The sequence below is a fragment of the Bufo bufo genome, chromosome 2 (assembly GCF_905171765.1).
Source record: "Bufo bufo chromosome 2, aBufBuf1.1, whole genome shotgun sequence".
In the NCBI taxonomy this organism is placed as follows: domain Eukaryota; kingdom Metazoa; phylum Chordata; class Amphibia; order Anura; family Bufonidae; genus Bufo; species Bufo bufo.
The window spans coordinates 111,877,857-111,897,920 of NC_053390.1; the positions used below are offsets into that span (position 1 = coordinate 111,877,857).

The 20,064-nt window shown below is 47.0% G+C and overlaps 1 protein-coding gene across 2 annotated transcripts in view; it reads left to right on the plus strand.

The window, feature by feature from the left end:
- The window catches only part of CERT1 (ceramide transporter 1), a 73,758-nt gene that overhangs the window by 29,214 nt on the left and 24,480 nt on the right, over positions 1–20,064 (plus strand). For both annotated transcript variants that reach the window (XM_040421426.1, XM_040421427.1), the window contains exons 4-5: positions 18,064–18,171; positions 18,306–18,444. In XM_040421426.1, coding sequence (XP_040277360.1) covers positions 18,064–18,171; positions 18,306–18,444 — 247 coding nt within the window. The remainder of the gene's footprint in view (positions 1–18,063; positions 18,172–18,305; positions 18,445–20,064) is intronic.

Below are 20,064 nucleotides of genomic sequence, written 5' to 3' on the forward strand. Positions count from 1 at the left end.
TCTAGTGCCCGTTTGAGCAGTGTTTTAAAAATAAAAAAAATAGAAATAAAGATGCATACATTTTTATACCACCCATATACACACCCAGTGGGACCTGTGAACGGGGCTGTACTTAACAGTCACCTATAATTGGTTCCGGGTCCATGTTTTTACGTCTGGTCCCCACATGTAAGCTTTGAGCCTGGACAGGGACACGTGTGCCGCTGTAGCCAATGGCTACCCTCAGTGACATCCCCCTAAGCAGCACGTGACCCAGCAGTGATGTGCGGCTTGGGGACAAGTCGCTGCCGATTCCAGACACTGGCTGCAGCAGCGCAAGTAGCCCTGTCTGTGCCAGGACTTTACATGTAGGGACCGGAAGACCGCCAGGGAACCAGAGCTGAGTGGTGGGGAGCAGATCAGCCTGGTACCTTTCACAGGTCCCACTGGGTGGGGCAAATAAAAAAGTGGACAACCCCTTAAAGACAGAGTGACTGTGTTGCATTCACTCAGCATTTGCATCGGGAAGCTTTTGGCATATATGTTACACAGGCCCCCATCACCTGACCCAATGTATGCTGCCTGTGGGTGCCACGTGCCACGATATGCTTATACAGTGGCATCTGTCTGAAGTCTAGATCCAGAAATCTGCACCCTAAGGTCACGTGCACACATGCACAATAGGTGTGGTTTTTATATGCGGATTCCCATGTGGAAAAACCACAGCGCAGTATAGTACCAGCAACGTGCGGGAGATTACACAAATCTTATGTACGCTTAGCGGATTGTTTCCTGCATTGCGGTTTTCAAATTTAATAGTATGTCAATTATGTTTGCGGTTTTAGCTGCGGATTTCACCCTTTTTCAATGTACGGTATCAAATCCACACCAAAAACTTCTGTTAGACATTACGGATTTTGGTGCGGATACGGTGCAGAAACGCACAGAAAGTCATGCAGACCTTATCTGCGTTCACCCGCACTCAAGTGCAGGGACCTAATACTAAGGACCATTCTAGAACGGGTATGTGCTCCAATCCGCCGTACATGTAACCTACTTTTATAATCTAAAATTCTACGACTATTGAGCCACCATCCTGCTTATCAAGGTTCAAAGCCATCTATATCTACAGCATTTGGCGCAGTAGATGCCAGGAGAGGAGACGCTGATTCACACGTTATCTGGGTCAGACGCAAGCATTAGTGAGAAACCCCAGGCGTTAGTTTCTGTACCACATATATTACCAGTCTCCAGCTCGTGCGTCATCCTTCCATCTGACTGTAGTTCTAAATCCGCTTTCCTCCTGAACGTCTTATCCTGACTGACTTCCTTCTCCAAGATAGACGCTATAATACCCGAGCGCTAATGACCAGACCTGCTAACATGTCATTTCCCAGATGAGTCATACGTGACGGAAAGTCAGCAGGTGACTGCACGGCATACAGTAAAATTAATTTAACATTTTGACAGTCTGCCACTTGTGTCCAAGCACAGGGCTGATTTGATGGAGCACCCACTGATATTGGAAGCATCCCCTGATCCTAGTTGTCTAAGGCTAATTCCACACGAGCATGTTCAGACTGTGAGGCCCCTGTGACACGAACAAACAGCATTCTAATGATTTATAATGCTGTGTGTTCCTGCTAGGTCTCGGATCTGATGAACTGTACTCTCGTAATGCAGTCAGCGTAGTTCACAGACTATATATACTCCTGTTAAATTAGCCTAAGGGTACGGCCAACATGGGGAGAATTTAAATACTATTGCAGGTTTTCTGCTTTGGAATCCACCGCAAAATCTACAGATTCCTTGTGGATTTCTGCCATGAAATGGACGTCCTGCATTGCAAAGGGTGAAAATTTGCAGCCTAAGGCCTCCTGCACACGAACGTATTTTTTTGCGGTCCGCAAAAACGGGTCCCGTTTTTCCGTGATCCGTGACCGTTTTTTCGTCCGTGGGTCTTCCTTGATTTTTGGAGGATCCACGGACATGAAAAAAAAGTCGTTTTGGTGTCCGTCTGGCCGTGCGGAGCCAAACGGATCCGTCCTGAATTACAATGCAAGTCAATGGGGACGGATCCGTTTGACGTTGACACAATATGGTGCCATTTCAAACGGATCCGTCCCCCATTGACTTTCAATGTAAAGTCAGGAGTCCCTTTTATACCATCGGATCGGAGTTTTCTCCAATCCGATGGTATATTTTAACTTGAAGCGTCCCCATCACCATGGGAACGCCCCTATGTTAGAATATACTGTCGGATATGAGTTAGATCGTGAAACCTCATTTCCGACAGTATATTCTAACACAGAGGCGTTCCCATGGTGATGGGACGCTTCTAGTTTAGTATATACTACAAACTGTGTACATGACTGCCCCCTGCTGCTAGCAGCATCCGATCTCTCACAGGGGGCCGTGATCAGCACAATTAACCCCGCAAGTGCCGCACCTGAAGGGGTTAATTGTACTATCATATCCCCCTGCTAAGAGATCAGGGCTGCCAGGCAGCAGGGGCAGAACCCCCCCCCCCCCCCCCCCCCCTCCCCAGTTTTGAATATCTATTGTATAAATCGTTGGTGGCACAGTGTGCGCCCCCCACGCCCCCCCCCCCCCCTCTATAGCATTAACAACATTGGTGGCCAGTGTGCGGCCTCCCATCTCCCCCCCCCCCCCCCGATCATTGGTGGCAGCGGGTCACTAGCAAAGATTCATACTTACCTGGGATCTGCGATGTTCGTGTCCGGCCGGGAGCTCCTCTACTGGTAAGTGACAGTTCATTTAGCAATGCGCCGCACAGACCTGAGGCTGTCACTTACCAGTAGGTGGAGCTCCCGGCCGGACACGAACATCGCAGCAGCAGCCAGCAGCAGGTAAGTATGAATCTTCTACTATTGTACTATTGCTAAGTAACCATGGCAATCAGGACTGTAGTAGCGTCCCGGTTGCCATGGTTACCGATCGGAGCCCCAGCGATTAAACTGGGACTCCGATCGGAACTCCGCTGCCACCAATGATGATGGGGGGGGGGGGGGGGGGAGATGGGAGGCCGCACACTGGCCACCAATGTTGTTAATGCTATAGAGGGAGGGGGGGGCCGATGGGGGGCGCACACTGTGCCACCAACGAATTATTACAATAGAGGGAGGGAGGTAGGGGCGCACACTGTGCCACCAACGAATAATTACAATAGAGGGGGGGGGGCCGCACTGGCTGCCTGGCAGCCCTGATCTCTTACAGGGGGGTATGATAGTACAATTAACCCTTTCAGGTGCCGCACCATGGGAACGCTTCTGTGTTAGAATATACTGTCGGTTCTGAGTTTTCACGAAGTGAAAACTCGCTTTGAAAAAGCGTATGCAGACGGATCTCGGATCCGTCTGTATAAAAGTAACCTACGGATCACGGACACGGATGCCAATCTTGTGTCATCCGTGTTCTTTCACGACCCATTGACTTGATGGGTCTGTGAACCGTTGGCGTGAAAAAAATAGGACAGGTCTTATTTTTTTCACGGCCATGAAACACGGATCACGGATGCGGCTGCAAAACGGTGCATTTTCCGTTTTTTCCACGGACCCATTGAAAGTCAATGGGTCCGCGAAAAAACGGAAAACGGCACAACGGCCACGGGTGCACACAACGGTCGTGTGCAGGAGGCCTAAATCGGCATGCTGTGGATTTATAATCTGTACCCCTCGTCAATTTAAATCGTGATTTTTATTTTATTATTTTGCAGTATGTGGATGAGACTTGAAAAACAGACTTTCTGCATGTGATTTTGCGGGGCTAAATGCTCAGCATGTCTGCCACATGTGAACATACCCTACTTTTTCAATGATGAGTGTAGTGTTGGCAAAGTGAAGGGACCTGCCTTTCTTCTAGAGTTGACCACCTTACAGACATGCTTCGTTCTTGAAGGAACAGTTTGGCTGCTATAGCACTAGTTAGGCCCCCTTCACACGACTGTATGTTTGCTCCGCAGCTGATCCGCATATTTTGTGGAACAGATGCGGACCCATTCATTTCAATGGGTCCACCAAAAATGTGGAAAGCCCACTGTGTGCCGTCCTCATCCATATGTCCGTTCTGCAAAACACATACTGTCGTGTGAGTGCGCCCTTAGGCGTAGAATATGTACTCTCTGAGAAATAGGAGTCTCCCAAAAAGAGAGAGAGACCTTCTGGAAGATCCTGGGTTTCTTCTGGGTTCATTGGTGGTGCCTGCACAAGGAGGGGTGCGGCGCATGCAGGCACCAGTACACACCTCCTCTTGTGCACGTCTGCAGTCCCTTTGCCAATTGCTTGACAACCTCCCTAGGTTGGGACAATGTGGTATGTACTGGTGTGTTCAAGTGACCTGACCAAAATTTTAAGAGGCATGGACATATGTTTGAAATTTTTCTGTGGTACGTAAACTAGATCAAGTGTTAAAAATGCCACTCTTGATCTAGTGTCCGGTGGCGTGCCCCAGAATCCGAACTCTACACCAGCATAGCTTTCTGGTAGTAATAGCGTAAGTAATGTTTAATATAATACTACAGGTTATAGTTACTAGAGAGGGGTCGTTGATCCAGGGAGTTATCTGATTGTCTGATTGGAGTCGGGAAGGAATTATTTTTTTTTCCCTTAAAGGGAGGAAAATTGGTTTCTACCTCACAGGGGTATTTTTGCCTTCCTCTGGATCAGCTTGCAGGATAACAGGCTGAACTGGATGGACAGCCTTATAAACTATGTTAATGGGTTGGGTTGCGTATGGCCTTGATAGGTCTCCTCCATTGTCCTCCTGAAGCTATGCATGTTGGTTCTCTACCCTGAGGCCACTTTCACACACTCAGTAATTTGTCCTTTGGTCCATATTCTTCATTAGTATTTATAACCCAAAAGCAGGAGAAGGGTCTGAAGCACAGTAAAGGCCCAAATCTCTCCACTATACTTTTCTCTGTAGGCTCAGCAGCTGGTTTTGGCTTATAAATACTGACCGTGTAAACGGGGCCTAAGTGACATTTTACTTTTCACATCAGATCTGACCTATCTGATCCCAGCAGATGTTTTAAGATAAGCCGCTAATGAAAATCATGAGATGTTAGAGAGCATTTACAAAGTGCTATAGAAAAAGTAAGCGAGCCTTGTACATGTCTGTGCGGCGATGATGCAAGTCACGGGGAAACGGGTGTGTAACAGCTGGTCTCCGGCAGTCACCTGGGAGCCGATACTAGAGCCGCCTGTTTGTGCCGCTGCCGTGCATCTGTCTTCAGCACGTGCCGTGCTAAGGTACAAGCACACAGCAGTGTAGTTGACGCAGATTTTCTTTGGGTTTCCACACAAAACCACTCCAAAATCCGCGAGCGTTACATGCAGAATTTGTTGTTGCGTTTTTTTTTTTTGTTTTTTTTTAAATAATTGCTCCAGATTTTGCCCTGGCGAAAGCTGGACTGAAAGTCTGCACCGTTGACATTCTGCGGATTTCAAAGTCCACCACAAATCCATTTTTGCACAAAAAATGTTCACACAAAGAAATTATAATTTGAAATGATCATTGTCTTATGCTGCGGGTTTTCTGCGTGTAACGTGCACCGTGAGCGTATAGACAGGAATCGAGGTGGAAGGAAAAAAGCGACAACAAATGGGATGGAAGTTTACATGGGAATGCTCCATCTTGGCTGCTGCAGGCAGATGTAACTTTGTAGGGGGAAAAATGCAGTTTGGACACTTGTGTTTACGAGTCAACTTTTTTGTCGATAGAGAAGTGGCATAATACACATAATCCAGTCCATTAAAAGGGTTAGCTCATGACAATAACCCCTGTCCATAAATACTATTAGAGCACATGGACATCATAGAGGGGTCCTGATCGAGATGCAGCCCTCTACATGCCAGGGCTGAGAGCCATCTCATCATTTCCATGCGTTACATGGATGACCATTTAAAGGGCATCTGTCAGCAGATTTGTACCTATGGCACTGTCTGACCTGTTACATGTGTGCTTCGTAGCTGAAGGCATCTGTGTTGGTCCCATGTTCCTATGTCTCCGCATTGTTGAGAAAAATGATGTTCTAATATATGCAAATGAGCCTCTAGGAGCAACGGGGGCGTTGCTATTACACCTAGAGGCTCTGCTCTTTCTGCAATTGCCGCACCCTTTGCACTTTGAGTCATAGGGAGTGGAAATGTCATCCCATTTGGCCCTGTCAATCAAAGTGGAGAGGGTGCGGCAGTTAGAGAGATCAGAGCCTCTAGGTGTAACGGCAACGCCCCCGTTGCTCCTAGAGGCTCATTTGCATAGATTAAAACATCATTTTTCTCAGTAATGCGGGCACATATGAACATGGGACCAACACAGATGCCTTCAGCTGCCAAGCGCACATGTAACAGGTCAGACAGTGTCATAGGTACAGATCTGCTGACACGGCCCCTCTTAGTAATACCAGCAAATATAGAGGTTTGCTTTTAGGCTTCCCTTCATCTTAAAAGGGTTAAATCGGCGGTTTGCTCTGTGCACTGCTGTGAGATCGCACATTTGCAGTGGTTCCCTCTCCGCATTGACTTGAATGACAGCCGTAGCATTAGGAAGAGAAATGGTTGCAGAACATTTTCAAGAACTGCTGTGAATTTGTAATTGGACATTGTGCTGTACTGCACATAACATAGTATACTGTACTTTTATTTATTTTACACACTTGTATAGCGCTGACATATTCCGCAGCGCTTTATAGACATTAGCATCAGGCTGTGCCCAATGGGGCTCACAATCTAAGGTCCCTATCAGTATGTCTTTGAGGAATCCGGAGGAAACCCATACAAACTCCCAGCAGATGTTATCCTTGGTCGGATTAGAGCCCAGCACTTCCAGCCACCGTGTTGCCCTACTACAGATGTTGTACACTCTGCTGCACAGTACATGAGGCCTTGTGATGTACAGTGCTGTCATCTTAAAGGTAATCTCCCGTAGAAGGAACGTTTTAGGGTCGAAGACTTGGCATACGACGGAACGTAGCGCAGCTTTTCTGACCGATTCTGTATGACAGAAAACCTCCACCCACTTCTATGGCTACCTTACAAATGAGCCCCCAAATTACTGTGAAACCTTTTGACAGCCGAGTTGCTTTTCTCTCGACCTCATCATTCATAGACCATTACGAACGATCATTTGTGCATTTGATTCTTCATCGTCTCCCCCCCATTTTTCTCATACATGTTTATGAGGGGGATGTGTTGCTGACATGCCAATTTGTTCCGCACACATAAAGGATGTGAGGTACAACAAACAAGCGCTCTGGTCACCTTTACAGTCAGCGGTGATCATGACCGATCGCTCTGCCGATCATCATCCAGGGCTCACGGCCCGTTGCCCATCCTAATGAGATAACTATGTACAGGTCTTGGGGCTGCGCCTTTAGTAGTATTTTCGTGGAGATTGCAACTTAAGCCTCATGCACACAACCGTATTTTGCATCCACTGATAGCACACGGGCCCCTCCAATTCCGAGGGCCCACAATAGAAATAAAATGCTGTCTCGTCCATATGTCCCTTCTGCAAATTATACATGTCCTATTGTCCGTATTGCTGACGAGGCTAGTGACTTCTAGTATTGGAAGTGATTGGAGTCCCTGTGGAAGGTATTAGTATTTTACGGATTTGCGGTTTGTAGACTGCAATACGGACACGGTCGTGTGCTTGAGACCTTAGGCCATTTGGATCTCCAAGCCGGTGGTAGTCTTATCAGCATTTCCAAGTGACCACTACAGTAAAGAAACTTATTCTCGACTTTTCACCCTTGGGCATTTATTCAGTGGCAAGATATACGTGGCATTGTTCCCTGGGTAACCATGGCATCAGATCTGGTTGGCAGCGTTGTTTGGGCTATGGCAGCGTCTGCGGACTTGTCAGTTGCTCATAGCAGCATTTTCCAGTTCCGCTCTGATATCCGATTACAGGATCCGTGGCGTATTGTTGTACGCAGCATGTGTAGTTATCATCTACCTGGCGGCAACAGTAACCACAAGCTGTCGCGTCTCCATCACTTGTTTGTGTCTTCAGTTTTCATCGGTTGGAAACAAGAAGGGGCACTTGTACTGGGAGTGAAGTTTTATTATACTGCTCCTTGTATCGGAGGAAGTCGCTAATGTTTGCGCGGTGTCAGGTGTTACCTTTGGGCTTTGACCGCTAGTAACCTTCACTGTATGTCTTTTGGGTTTGTCAGCAGCGCCCTCTAGTGTTGCACGGTGTGTACTGCTGCTCGTTTTATGTTTCTAGGAATCGTACATAATTAATCTGCTCTTAGTTGATTTACTAGGCTCTTCCATAAAAATGAGGCTGCCTGCTGCACTGGAGACCACAGCTGACAAGGGGTAGATGGCGGCTGCGTTCTTATTGTTGGTCATTATTTGAATATTTTGATGCAATCTGTTTGGTGAGGAGGCTTGTGTATGGCGGTTTCCACTGTCTGCACCCGTGTAATGTGCTTCCCCCACAGAATGTAGCTGATCACCGGGGATCTCTTTCCATTTAAAGGGTTTTTACCACCAGAAATACTGTTATGTAGCTGACTGATATAGCCATGCGCTAATGTCAGCACTACATAAGTGTTTTTTTTACCTTTCTCCCTGCAGCAGTTTTTGTAAAAAAAAAAAAAAAAAAGCACTTTTACAGTATGCTAATGAGCCTCTAGGTGCTATGTGGGCGTAAAATCAGCACCTAGAGGCTCCGTCCACTCACCCTTTATCCCGCCCAGGTCCCCTGTTCTGCCCGCCCAGCTCCTCTTGATTGATGCCACGGTCCACCGCATCGTTGACGAAATCCTGCGCCGTTCACTTCTGTCTTCGGCGCAGTGAGTGAAGGCCGCTCTCCTGATGCCGGCTTCCTCACTGTGACGTAGTCGGCGCAGGCGCAGTGAGGAATCCGGCACCAGGAGCGCATCATTCACTCACTGCGCCGAATACAGAAGTGAACGGCGCAGGCGCGGGATTTCGTCAACGATGCGGTGGACCGTGGCATCAATCAAGCGGGGCGGGCAGAACAGGGGACCGGGGTGGGATAAAGGGTGAGTGGAGCCTCTAGGTGCTGATTTTACGCCCACATAGCACCTAGAGGCTCATTAGCATATTGTAAAAGTGCTTTTTTTTTTACAAAAACGGCTGCAGGGAGAAAGGTTAGAAACATGCTGTTATGTAGTGCTGACATTAGCGCATCGCTAGATCAGTCAGCTACATAACAGTATTTCTGGTGGTAGAAGCCCTTTAAAATCTGAGGCACACGGAAGTACAGTTCACGTGGTCACCCAAGTTATAATATGAATAGCTTCTGTGACGACCACTATGGAAAACTGTTAGAGTCCCAAAATGTCATCCCCCAAAAATAAAAGCAAAAAAAATGTGTTTTTTAACTACTACTCCCACCCTGCCGAACGCGTGAAGAACTCCTATTTACCTGCTCCCCTCCGCTCAGTTCCGTCTTTGTGGGTCCCTGGCCGTGTTCTGCAGTCTTCTGGTCCCTGCATGTAAACTTATGGCATGGACGGGGGTCATGTGCGCCGCTGCCGTCAATGATTGTCCTCAGCACTGACATGTCCCCAAGCAGCAGGGGATGCAAGACCACCGAAGGGAGATCAACTGAGAGCCAGAATGGAGTAGTGGGGAGCAAGTAATCCCCTTCACAGGTCCAGCATGAGAACGGAATGCATTTCGGAGCTTTCCGTTCTGTTCAGTTACGTTTTGTTCCCATTGATAATGAATGGGGACAAAACAGAAGTGTTTGTTTCCGGTATTGAGGCCCGAAGACGGATCTCAATACCGGAAAGTATTAACGCTAGTGTGAAAGTAGCCTTAATGAGGCTTTCCCGTAATACAGACTGATCCCCTATCCTGTGGACAAGGAATAAGTGTCCCTGGGGCCACCACCAATCACAGGAATGTGGGTCCGATGTCGCCATATCAAGCATGCGAGTCGGCCGCCCCACCCTCTGTTCATTTGGGGCACCTGGGACCCCCGTTCTCAGGATTGCTGGGCGTCCATGTGGTTGGACCCCCACAGATCAGATACTTATTCCTTCTCCTGTTTACAGGGGATACATTTGAATTGTAGGAAAACCCCTTTTAATCCATAGGAGTGGTAAGTCACAATTACTCCAAAATGCCAGTCCTTTCTTCCTCGGGCAATCATTGAGACAAAGACTATATACATTGCAGATGATAAATCCGCATTCCATATGTATATTCTGTGCGGAAGGTCTAATAATATTTGTCATATGGCTTTACATATTGCATAGCTATGTCAGCAGGTTCTGGGTGTAGACTGACCTGAGAATGTGTGGTGTGGTGGGCCGCTTCTCCACATCTGTTATTCCTGGGTGGGTTTTATGCACTGACTGCCAAGAACAGCACAGATGCTGCAGCATATTGCTTTCAGTAGCATGCAGAGCGTCGCTGACTGTGCCGAGGGTGTCCAGCCACAAATCCCGAATCTTCACATTGCAAGCAGCTGCTCAAGCGTCTGGTCACAGACGTCGAGGGGAATGTCTGTCCAATGACCTGTTCTAATACACAGTCCCGTTCTCTACTTGTTGAAGGGGATGTCCTAGATTTTGACATGGATGGCTTAGTCTAGTTTCACACCTGCGGCTTTCCTCCCCAGCAGGCTGTTCCGAAATAAAATGCAGGTAATCGGCTGGACAAAAACCTTTGCGTGCAGCGTTTTTTGCCCAGCCAATTTGTGACCTATTTTCCAGGTAATGGCTGGATCCCGTTATAGTCAATGGGAGCCGGTGGGCAGACAGCAGTAGTATCCAACAATGCCGGATCCAGAGAACACTGCCAAAACAGCCTGCCGGAGCCTCTGCCGCAGGTGTCAAACTAGCCGAATCCTCAGGATAGGTCATCAGTATCGGATCAGCGGAAGTCCGACTCCTGGCACCCGCTGCCTGTTTGTAGGCCTGTGACCTCTCGTTCGTTGGTCACATTCAAGTGAATAGGGTTGAGCTGCAATGCCAAGCACAGCCACTATCCAGTGTCTGGCGCTGTGCATATTCAGCTGCGACTTGATATTTTAGGGCACTGTGATTGGTAGCTGCCGATCTAAAATTGATGAGCTGTCCTGAGAATAGGTCATCGGTGTTAAACACCCGGAAAACCCATTCTATAAAATATTCAAGCTGACCCGCAATAGCTGCAGGATCGATTTTAAATAGAATTCAAGTGCCCGGCTACTACACAAATTTATTTAAATTTATTTTTTGTTTTCTTCCATAAAAGGCGCCCATGTCCACTTTTTTTTGTTTGTTTGCTTTTGCATTTTTTTTACACATGAAGTTGCCATACATTTTTCAATATCCCCCTAATAACCTCAATTTTGAAGGAGGATCTCCACAGAAACGTCAAATACTTTATATTGCTCTGTCCTGCCATGGGGGGATCCTATCTGGTCTTATGGCTTCCTCTGACCGTTCTGTCTATACCTCATGTGTTCCCTGTAGAAGCTGCTTGCACTAACGGTCCATATTCTGTCTGTACCTATTGACCTGAAGCCATCTATAAGCCATCAGTCCATTAGTGGAGGCCTCAGCGCAGTAATGTGAAGAAGCACAGGCAGCCACACAAGCAATGTTACTTTTTTCATGCAGCCCTTTTGCAAAATGGTGGCCTGAAATTGTTTCTGGAAATAGAAAATAGTCATATGCTTCATTTAAAGGGGTTTCTCAGTGGAATACTTAGTTTTGTTTTCTAAAAATTATCGTTACTCACCGAAACCTGACTTTTTGCTTCAAGCTTGGCACAGACCATGGCTTGGGTTGCCCTCGCAGCCAATTACTTGTCGGCAGCACAAGCCATATCTTTTGTCTCGAAATGTATAAATAAATTGCAATAGATTGCCAAAATCAATGTAAATAAATCGGAGACAATGTCAGTCCCGCTTACTGAAGCAGTTTTTTGACTGTGTGACTTGCCCCTCCTCGATGTCCTATTTAGGGTTCTTTTTGACACCACAAATACAGGGCCTATATGGGGCAAATTTTCCCTCCTGCTCTCCTTCAGAGCTGACCTCAAAAATGGGACTCTCCAGTGCTGTCCTGGATTGGTAGGATCCTAATGATTAGGATGATGGTATTACCGCGGCTGATCTACCTATTCTGTTCCTTGCCGGTACCAGTCCCCATAATGGAATTCCACAAATTACACCAAAACGTCTCCCATTTAACTATCCAGGTAAACGCCCCAGAATTAAACTAGCAGTGATGTTTTTGAACAGGCAATAGGGAGGCGTCTGGGTTACCCAACTTTATTACTACAACTCCTACTGTTTAAAGTGATGCCTGGGATCCCGCTGTAGGTCAGGCTAGAGTCAACTGGGTGGCGCTGGTGTTGTCTACGGACCGCGTTCCTGAAGATCTTAAGTCCAGATCCCGTCTAACCTTCTACTCCATCCAAGTTCGCTTTAAGCATAAATTGCAGTCGAGTTGTTCATTCCCCCTCCCCGACTCCCTTGCTAGAAAATCCCTCCTTCCCTCCAGGTGTACAGCCCATATCCTCTTCCTGGTGGATAACTCGTAAAATGTCCGGCTTACACGACTTCTTACATGATGGTAGACTTGTGACCGCAGCCCAGATTAAGGAAAAACTTTCACCGCTATTGAAGAACAGTTTTAGATTGGCTCAGATACTCTCCTTCTGGACAGCTAAGTTAACAGGGATTTCGGATCTTTCTTAAGGGGATATTAGACAGGCAGATTTTATGCCCACCGGTCACTAACTAGCGATCATCTGGCAGTCTAATACTACCGCCAAAAGATCAGGATTTGCCGGCAGCAGATCGTGATGTCTAATGACTATCTGCCGCCGGCAAACCACTGTAGGCAAGAGAGCCGTTTGCTCCGGCCAGTGAGTAAGAGAGCCGTTTGCTCCGGCCAGTGGGTAAGAGAGCCGTCTGCTCCTGCCAGTGGGTAAGAGAGCCGTCTGCTCCTGCCAGTGGGTAAGAGAGCCGTCTGCTCCGGCCAGTGGGTAAGAGAGCCGTCTGCTCCGGCCAGTGGGTAAGAGAGCCGTCTGCTCCGGCCAGTGGGTAAGAGAGCCGTCTGCTCCGGCCAGTGGGTAAGAGAGCCGTCTGCTCCGGCCAGTGGGTAAGAGAGCCGTCTGCTCCGGCCAGTGGGTAAGAGAGCCGTCTGCTCCGGCCAGTGGGTAAGAGAGCCGTCTGCTCCGGCCAGTGGGTAAGAGAGCCGTCTGCTCCGGCCAGTGGGTAAGAGAGCCGTCTGCTCCGGCCAGTGGGTAAGAGAGCCGTCTGCTCCGGCCAGTGGGTAAGAGAGCCGTCTGCTCCGGCCAGTGGGTGAGCTAGAGCTCATTTTTGTATCGGACATCTTGTAGTGTCATGTATTTTTTTACATGCATTTACCAGTGTTTTTAGAGTTGTTTTAGAGAAGCCAAAAATCGACATATTCAGAACAGCCAAAACATCATAAAACAAAACTCCTACAGCCCTCATTACCTACAGCTGATCTGTCTGAATTCTGGCATAATTTGCTCCATTTTGCCGTTGTTTGGCACATCTCACTTTAGACCTATTTACGAAGATGTGCCATTTTGCCCATTATTCTGTTGGAAAGTAAGCCAAACAATAATGGGTACAAAGTTAGTCAGAAGTGTCTGCACCAAATGTATCATCCAGCCTGAGCCTCTGTGGTATATCCGGTGCCTCCATTGCATAGGTGATAGATATTGGGCCGTAGGGGGTTGTGACCGCAACAATTCTAGAGCATCTCTTCTTATGTAGTCATTCCTTTATTATTCCCACTAGAAGGGAGGAATGCAGTGCAATAAAGGTCACCTGTTACCAGTAGGGTGTGTTTCTGACAGTGGGAGCACTGATTGGATAGTGTCACACTGTGCTGGGACACCACCTCAACTGGAAACGCCCATCTGGACCTTTTATTGCTGACTGCTGCCAATTCATTCATCACCTCTAGTAGGAATAATAGAGGAATGGCACGACATAGTCATAAGAATAGAGGCTGCAGAATCGTTGTTCCATGGGGAATGCGAGTAGTTACCAAAACAGACATGTCACGATCCCTTTTCTTCCCATGCTAATTATACAGCTTAAAATGCATTTCCCGTTAGTTACGTAGGGCTGTCATATTCCGTGGCGGTGTATAGACTCCTCATCATCCGTGGCGTAAATAAATATCGATTGGGTTGATGTCCCACGCGATGACGCTGGAGAAAATGCAGTTCAAGTTTGAGTGGATTTTCCCATGAGCCTCCCCAGTCATTAGCACCATTAACCCTTTCAGCTCGCTGAGTAAGCAAACCCTGCGTGTGTCGCTGGTGTCCTCTGACTGCACGCCGGTAAAGCCCAGACCTCCTTCCTTGGCCGGCATCATAAGAGGTTGGGTGGGGCCTAAGCGCATCCTCTCCTCTTCCTCCTCTGTCTGGAGACACTATTGGGGAAAAAGCAGCAATCACATGGAACCTGCGCGGAGGTGGAAGGAGCTGGAGAAGGTGACGCAGCGCGGCAGGGTTTAGGCCGGTAACCAGAATTGCAGGACTGTGTTGACATTAGGCAGTGGCCAGGTAACTGCTGGCAGCACTCCAGCTCTGTCACACACCAGTAGTTCTGACCTTCCGTACGTCTTGGCTCTGATGGGGTTAATGTGCTGGGCGGTTGGGTCGGCCATTGCTCTGATGCTTTCTATCGATCCTCTCATTTATCAGAGTGCTTTTCTAAAAGGCATAGAGAATGGTCGGCTTGCTAACCGTCAGTGTAGATGGCGTGCTGCTGCGGCTAGGCGGCTGCTCTCCTCCTTTTATTCATTTTATAAGATTCTTTTTTTACTTTTTACTATTTTGTGTGTTATGTCTTTGTGCTGCTGCTACTGGTCCCAGAACCCTGTATGTGTAATTGTGGTTGTGCTGGTTGATGGCCACCTTTGCTTGCCGTGGTTTCTTGTTCTTTTCTAGTCTCCTAGCTTTGTCATTACTATTACATGCAACATGGCAAATTTTAGTTCATGCGTTACAAAATGAATCTTATAGATCATACATGGAAGGTGGTTATAGAGAGACCGTGGAAAAGGTCACTAGTATTTTCGGAGGAATTAATTATCAATCTAATTTCACTATGGGATCTGTCAAAGAAACCACCTTTCTTTATACTGAAGGTCTTCTCTGTGGTAATATTAGGCATCTTACCAGAATAATAATTATTATTATTTAAGGGGTTGTCTCCGGTCTTGTAGAGTTAGTTCATACGAGGCACTTACTAATGTATTGTGATTGTCCATGTTGCCCCCTTTGCTGACTGGATTCATTTTTCCATCACATTATACACTGCTCATATCCAGGGTTTATGACCACCCTGTAATCCAGCCGCAGTGGACGTGCTTGCACAATATAGAAAAAGGCTCCGGCCTCTCTAATGGCTGGCACCCCGAGAGTGCTCCTACTCTGGCGCATTTTCCTCTAGTGTGCAAGTACGACCACCAGGGCGGTCGCAACCATGGGATCGAGCGGCGTATAATGCAATGGAAAAATGAATCAAACCAGCAAAGGAGGCAATATGGACAATACATTAGTAAGTGCCTTGTAGTAACTTCCTCTACATGATAAATGCCATTTGCTTATATAGCGCTGACATATTCCACAGCCTTTTACAGACACTATCCTCATTCACTGTCCCCAGTGGAGCTCACAATCTAGATTCCATGTCTTTGGAGTTTGGTAGGAATCGGAAATACCCAGAGGAAACGCACGCAAACACGAGGAGAACATACGAACTCAGTGCCCATGTTTAAGGATTTGAACCCAGGCCCCTTAACAAGTCCACAGAGCTAACCACGTGCTGCCAGCTGAAAATCTGGAGTCTCTCTTCCCTTTGGCTAAAGGCCCCTTTACACTGCCCGATAATTGATGAATGAGCGAAACGCTCTTTGCTGGTGCTGTCACGTAAAGTAACATTATTGTACAGCGATCATTGTTTGTGGCTGATTAGGTGGCACGCTCTGCTGCCATCAAGTAATGATTCTGTATGGGGGACGAGCTATGTCACTAGCCACTGCTCCTCCCCATACTGTGGAGGAGATCCCTTCATGTAGTTGCAGCGGTCTCCTTCACTAACAGGCAAGCGATTGCCAGGATGGAACGCTTTCTTCCCGACAATCGCCTGCTCCATCGGGCAATATAAAGGGGCGCCTAGTCCATAGAAGTGACAGGGAAACTGATGATAAAACCAGTCCTATCTGTGGGGTCAGTTTTGTGTCCCGCGTGTCCCCAGGCCAGGCTGGATAAAATATCTTTCTGTAGATTTCGGGTTATTGGTCACTGGATGGTAATGGCTCCTCACTGCTTAGCCTCAGGTGTCACACGAATGCTGTAAGATTGTAAAGAATGCAGACCTGAGACCGTCCGCAAATGGTGAGGACAGAAGAGGTGACCTCTGCGGTACTTACCTCCGCTTCCTATAATAGAAGTGACATCAGCCGCATGCAGATGACGGCTCTGTCCTCTCCTCAGTACTATTTTATGACTGACTGCGTCTCTCAGGTTTCAGTCTAGTTGCCATTATGTGGCTTTTATGTCTTTGCCTCTCTTCTATAAAGAGCTTATATTGTTACATCGGGCTTTATTTAAAGGGGTTATCCCAAGAATAATGTATAAAGGGATAATCGGACTAATGAAGCTTGAACACATGGATCCAGAGTTCTCCCCATGTATTTCTCTGCTAGGTTGTCTTCAGGCTGACGGCTCAGGAGGAGTGGGGGGCATGTTCCTTATGGGGCGTGCCCCTTCTACTGCAGCTTTCTCCTGTAACTGTCACAGCTTCTAACTAGTTAAGACTGGTGACAATTGAAGGATGGAGCCGAGCATGTGCGACAACCTCAGCTTAGATAGAGAAATAAGGAAATGGGTGGCGCTATACAGATACATTTTATTGAATAATTCAATAGTTATAATTTTTTCTACTCCTGACATTCCTGTTTTAATAGCTTCATGCATTCCCCATGTAATAACAATTCTGGAACATCTATTATGTCTGTATGTTGTGCCATTGATTTATTATTTCTACTAGAAGTTATGAATGAATTGCTAGCAGTCTGTAGTAAGGGTACAGAGGGGAGGTAACCAGGTGGGGGTGTGTACCTGACAATGGCAGCACTGATTGGATTTGGATAGAGTGAGTCCCTGCAGGTAACCCCCCCCCCCCAACTGGTTACCTCCCCTCTGTACCCTTACTACAGACTGCTAGCCATTCATTCATAACTTCTAGCAGGGATAATAAAGGAATGGCACAACATACAGACATGAGAATAGATGCTCCAGAATTGTTACTACATGGGGAATGCATGTAGCAATTAAAACGGACATGTCAGAAGCGGTGACAGGTCCTCTTTAAATACATGCAGTTACAAAAGTATGCAGATCCAAGTTGGCAAAATTAAAAATTATTAGGGGTTAAACTAATTCTCATGCAGTTGGGGTTATTTCTTGCGTTTTCCAACTGAAATGAGGGAAAGACTATCGGGGAGATTTATCAAACTGATGTAAAGTAGAACTGGCTTAGGCTACTTTCACACTAGCGTTAATATTTTCTGATATTGAGATCTGTCATAGGGTCTCGATACCGGAAAAAAAAAAACGCTTCAGTTTTGTCCCCATTCATTGTCAATGGGAACAAAATGCATTCTGTTCCGTTCTCATACCGGAGAGCATGCTGATATGACTAGTGTTGAGCGAACTGTTTTCAAGTTCGGCGTACAAGGTTCGGGTTATCTTAGAATTCCATTATGGATTCCGCCATAACTTATGGCCCGTGGTAGCGGAATCCATAACAGAATTCTAAGATAATCCAAACCTTGTGCGCTGAACTTGAAAACACAAGTTCGCTCAACACTGTATATGACCCCAGGGAGGCCTGGTTTGGTGATCATTTTCTGTACTGTCTGTTGCAAAGGTTGGAAGAATTTGTGCAAGTCCACCATTATTGAAGGAGCCCTTCAGTAGGCCCTCATCTCTGAGGTTCAGTCCACCATTGCTGTGCTTCACTCTGGTTTTGGCACCTGGAGGTTCTGTGCATCCATTAAACCATCTTTGTTTTTCTGTTTTTCAGTCTGAATCCGGCTATGGATCTGAATCTAGCTTACGAAGGCATGGCTCAATGGTGTCCCTGGTTTCTGGAGCGAGCAGTTATTCTGCTACTTCGACCTCGTCGTTTAAGGTTCGCTCTTCCAGCTTATGAATTTTAATGACTCCCTTTCATCGTGACAGTATTGGCATTAAGATCTTCTCTTTCTATCCATACTTTTTTTTTATATGTGCCACCGTTAACACTTTGCTTTCCTTCTTCAATAGAAAGGACACAGCCTTCGAGAAAAACTTGCCGAAATGGAGACTTTCCGTGACATCTTGTGTCGACAGGTTGACACGCTTCAAAAATACTTTGATGCCTGTGCTGATGCGGTCTGCAAAGACGACCTTGATCGGGACAGAGGTATGGTTAAGGCCAGTTGCACACAGTCGTTTACCGATACGACCGGCTGTTTCGGCCGGGAACAGTCTGCCGGATCCAGCATTGCTGAATTATAGATAGTGGGGCCCGGAAGTGATCGAGCCGCCATCCAGCAACTATGCTGAGAGATGGCCAGACAAATACCGCTGCGTGGGTTTTTGTCCTGCCGATTCCCGGCTTCTATGCCAGAAGGCTGTGCTGGCAGTGTGAAAGAGGCCTAATTCTGAATATTTCCTTGTAATTCCACCTGGTCACACACTGACATGTGGCAGCCATTGATTGTTCTTATTGAGCAGGTCAGTACTTCCATGTAAGCTGCAGCAGTGTGTCCACACCTTGAAAATATAGAGGGCAAGCAACAAGGTTGTTCTACAGCAGAGAGAAAATCTGACCTCTTCTGAAAAATCTGTGAAAGCCGAGGCTGATCTTCAAGTTTCTGCTACGGGTCTGAACACTGGGGAGACCTATTGATCAGTGTGTGGCCACCTGCCGCGGTGTCTTCTCTGGCTCCACCATGGAAGCCAAGATAAGGTTGGAAGCTTCTTATTTCAGCACGCTGAGAAAAGAAGCTCCAATCACTGCTTCCCACTGAAAGCAGAGGAGGCAGATTTGAGATGCTCATCCATGCCGATTCCAACACCGTTTTCACTTCGGAATCATCACCGAAAACCCAGCGTGAACGATCCCTTAATTAATTTTTGATGTTATTGATGCTTTCCACTCGGCGCTAGCTGTAGGTTGATGGATGTCCTGTAAGATATCTCCTGTTGCTGAAGACCCCCTCCCCGCCCATAACAATGTATTCATGCTGTGTGTGAATAATCATACCATACAATGACTAATTCGAAGCACCAAGTAACAATCCTATACAGAGATCTGAGCACCACCTAGTGCTGGAGGCCACACTACTAAATACCACCTTACAACGCTTAAAGGGGTTATCCAAGACTAAGCTGTTTTAACATTTCAAAAGAATGAGATCTGCACACCCCCTAATGGTGGGTGCTCATAGAGGACACGAGTCAATCCGTTAGAGAGGAAGATCTATGGCACACCAAAGGATTCTTTTTCAAACTATGCTTTTAATACATATTTGTGCAATTACATCATTTTGTGTTTAATTTCCATCCAGAACATGTAACAATATATGGGGCCATCAAAAGAAGTCCCAACGTTTCGGTCAATAATGACCCTTGCCAATGGCCCATGTCAGGAGCGGGCTTGTCTGGATGAGGCATCCCGCATCCCGAGCCCTCTCCTGACACGGGCCATTGGCAAGGGTCATTATTGACCGAAACGTTGGGACTTCTTTTGATGGCCCCATATATTGTTACATGTTCTGGATGGAAATTAAACACAAAATGATGTAATTGCACAAATATGTATTAAAGCATCGTTTGAAAAAGAATCCTTTGGTGTGCCATAGATCTTCCTCTCTATAAGCTGTTTTAACACACGGTGGGGTTCATAATAAATTGGTCCGCGTCACTGTATTCTGGCTGAATCACTCAATGGCCACCTTGGCGTCAGGTGACCGCTTTGGCCAGTGACCTGTCACCTGTACGGCATGTGACCCAGTGATGTACTGCCTGGGTGATGTTG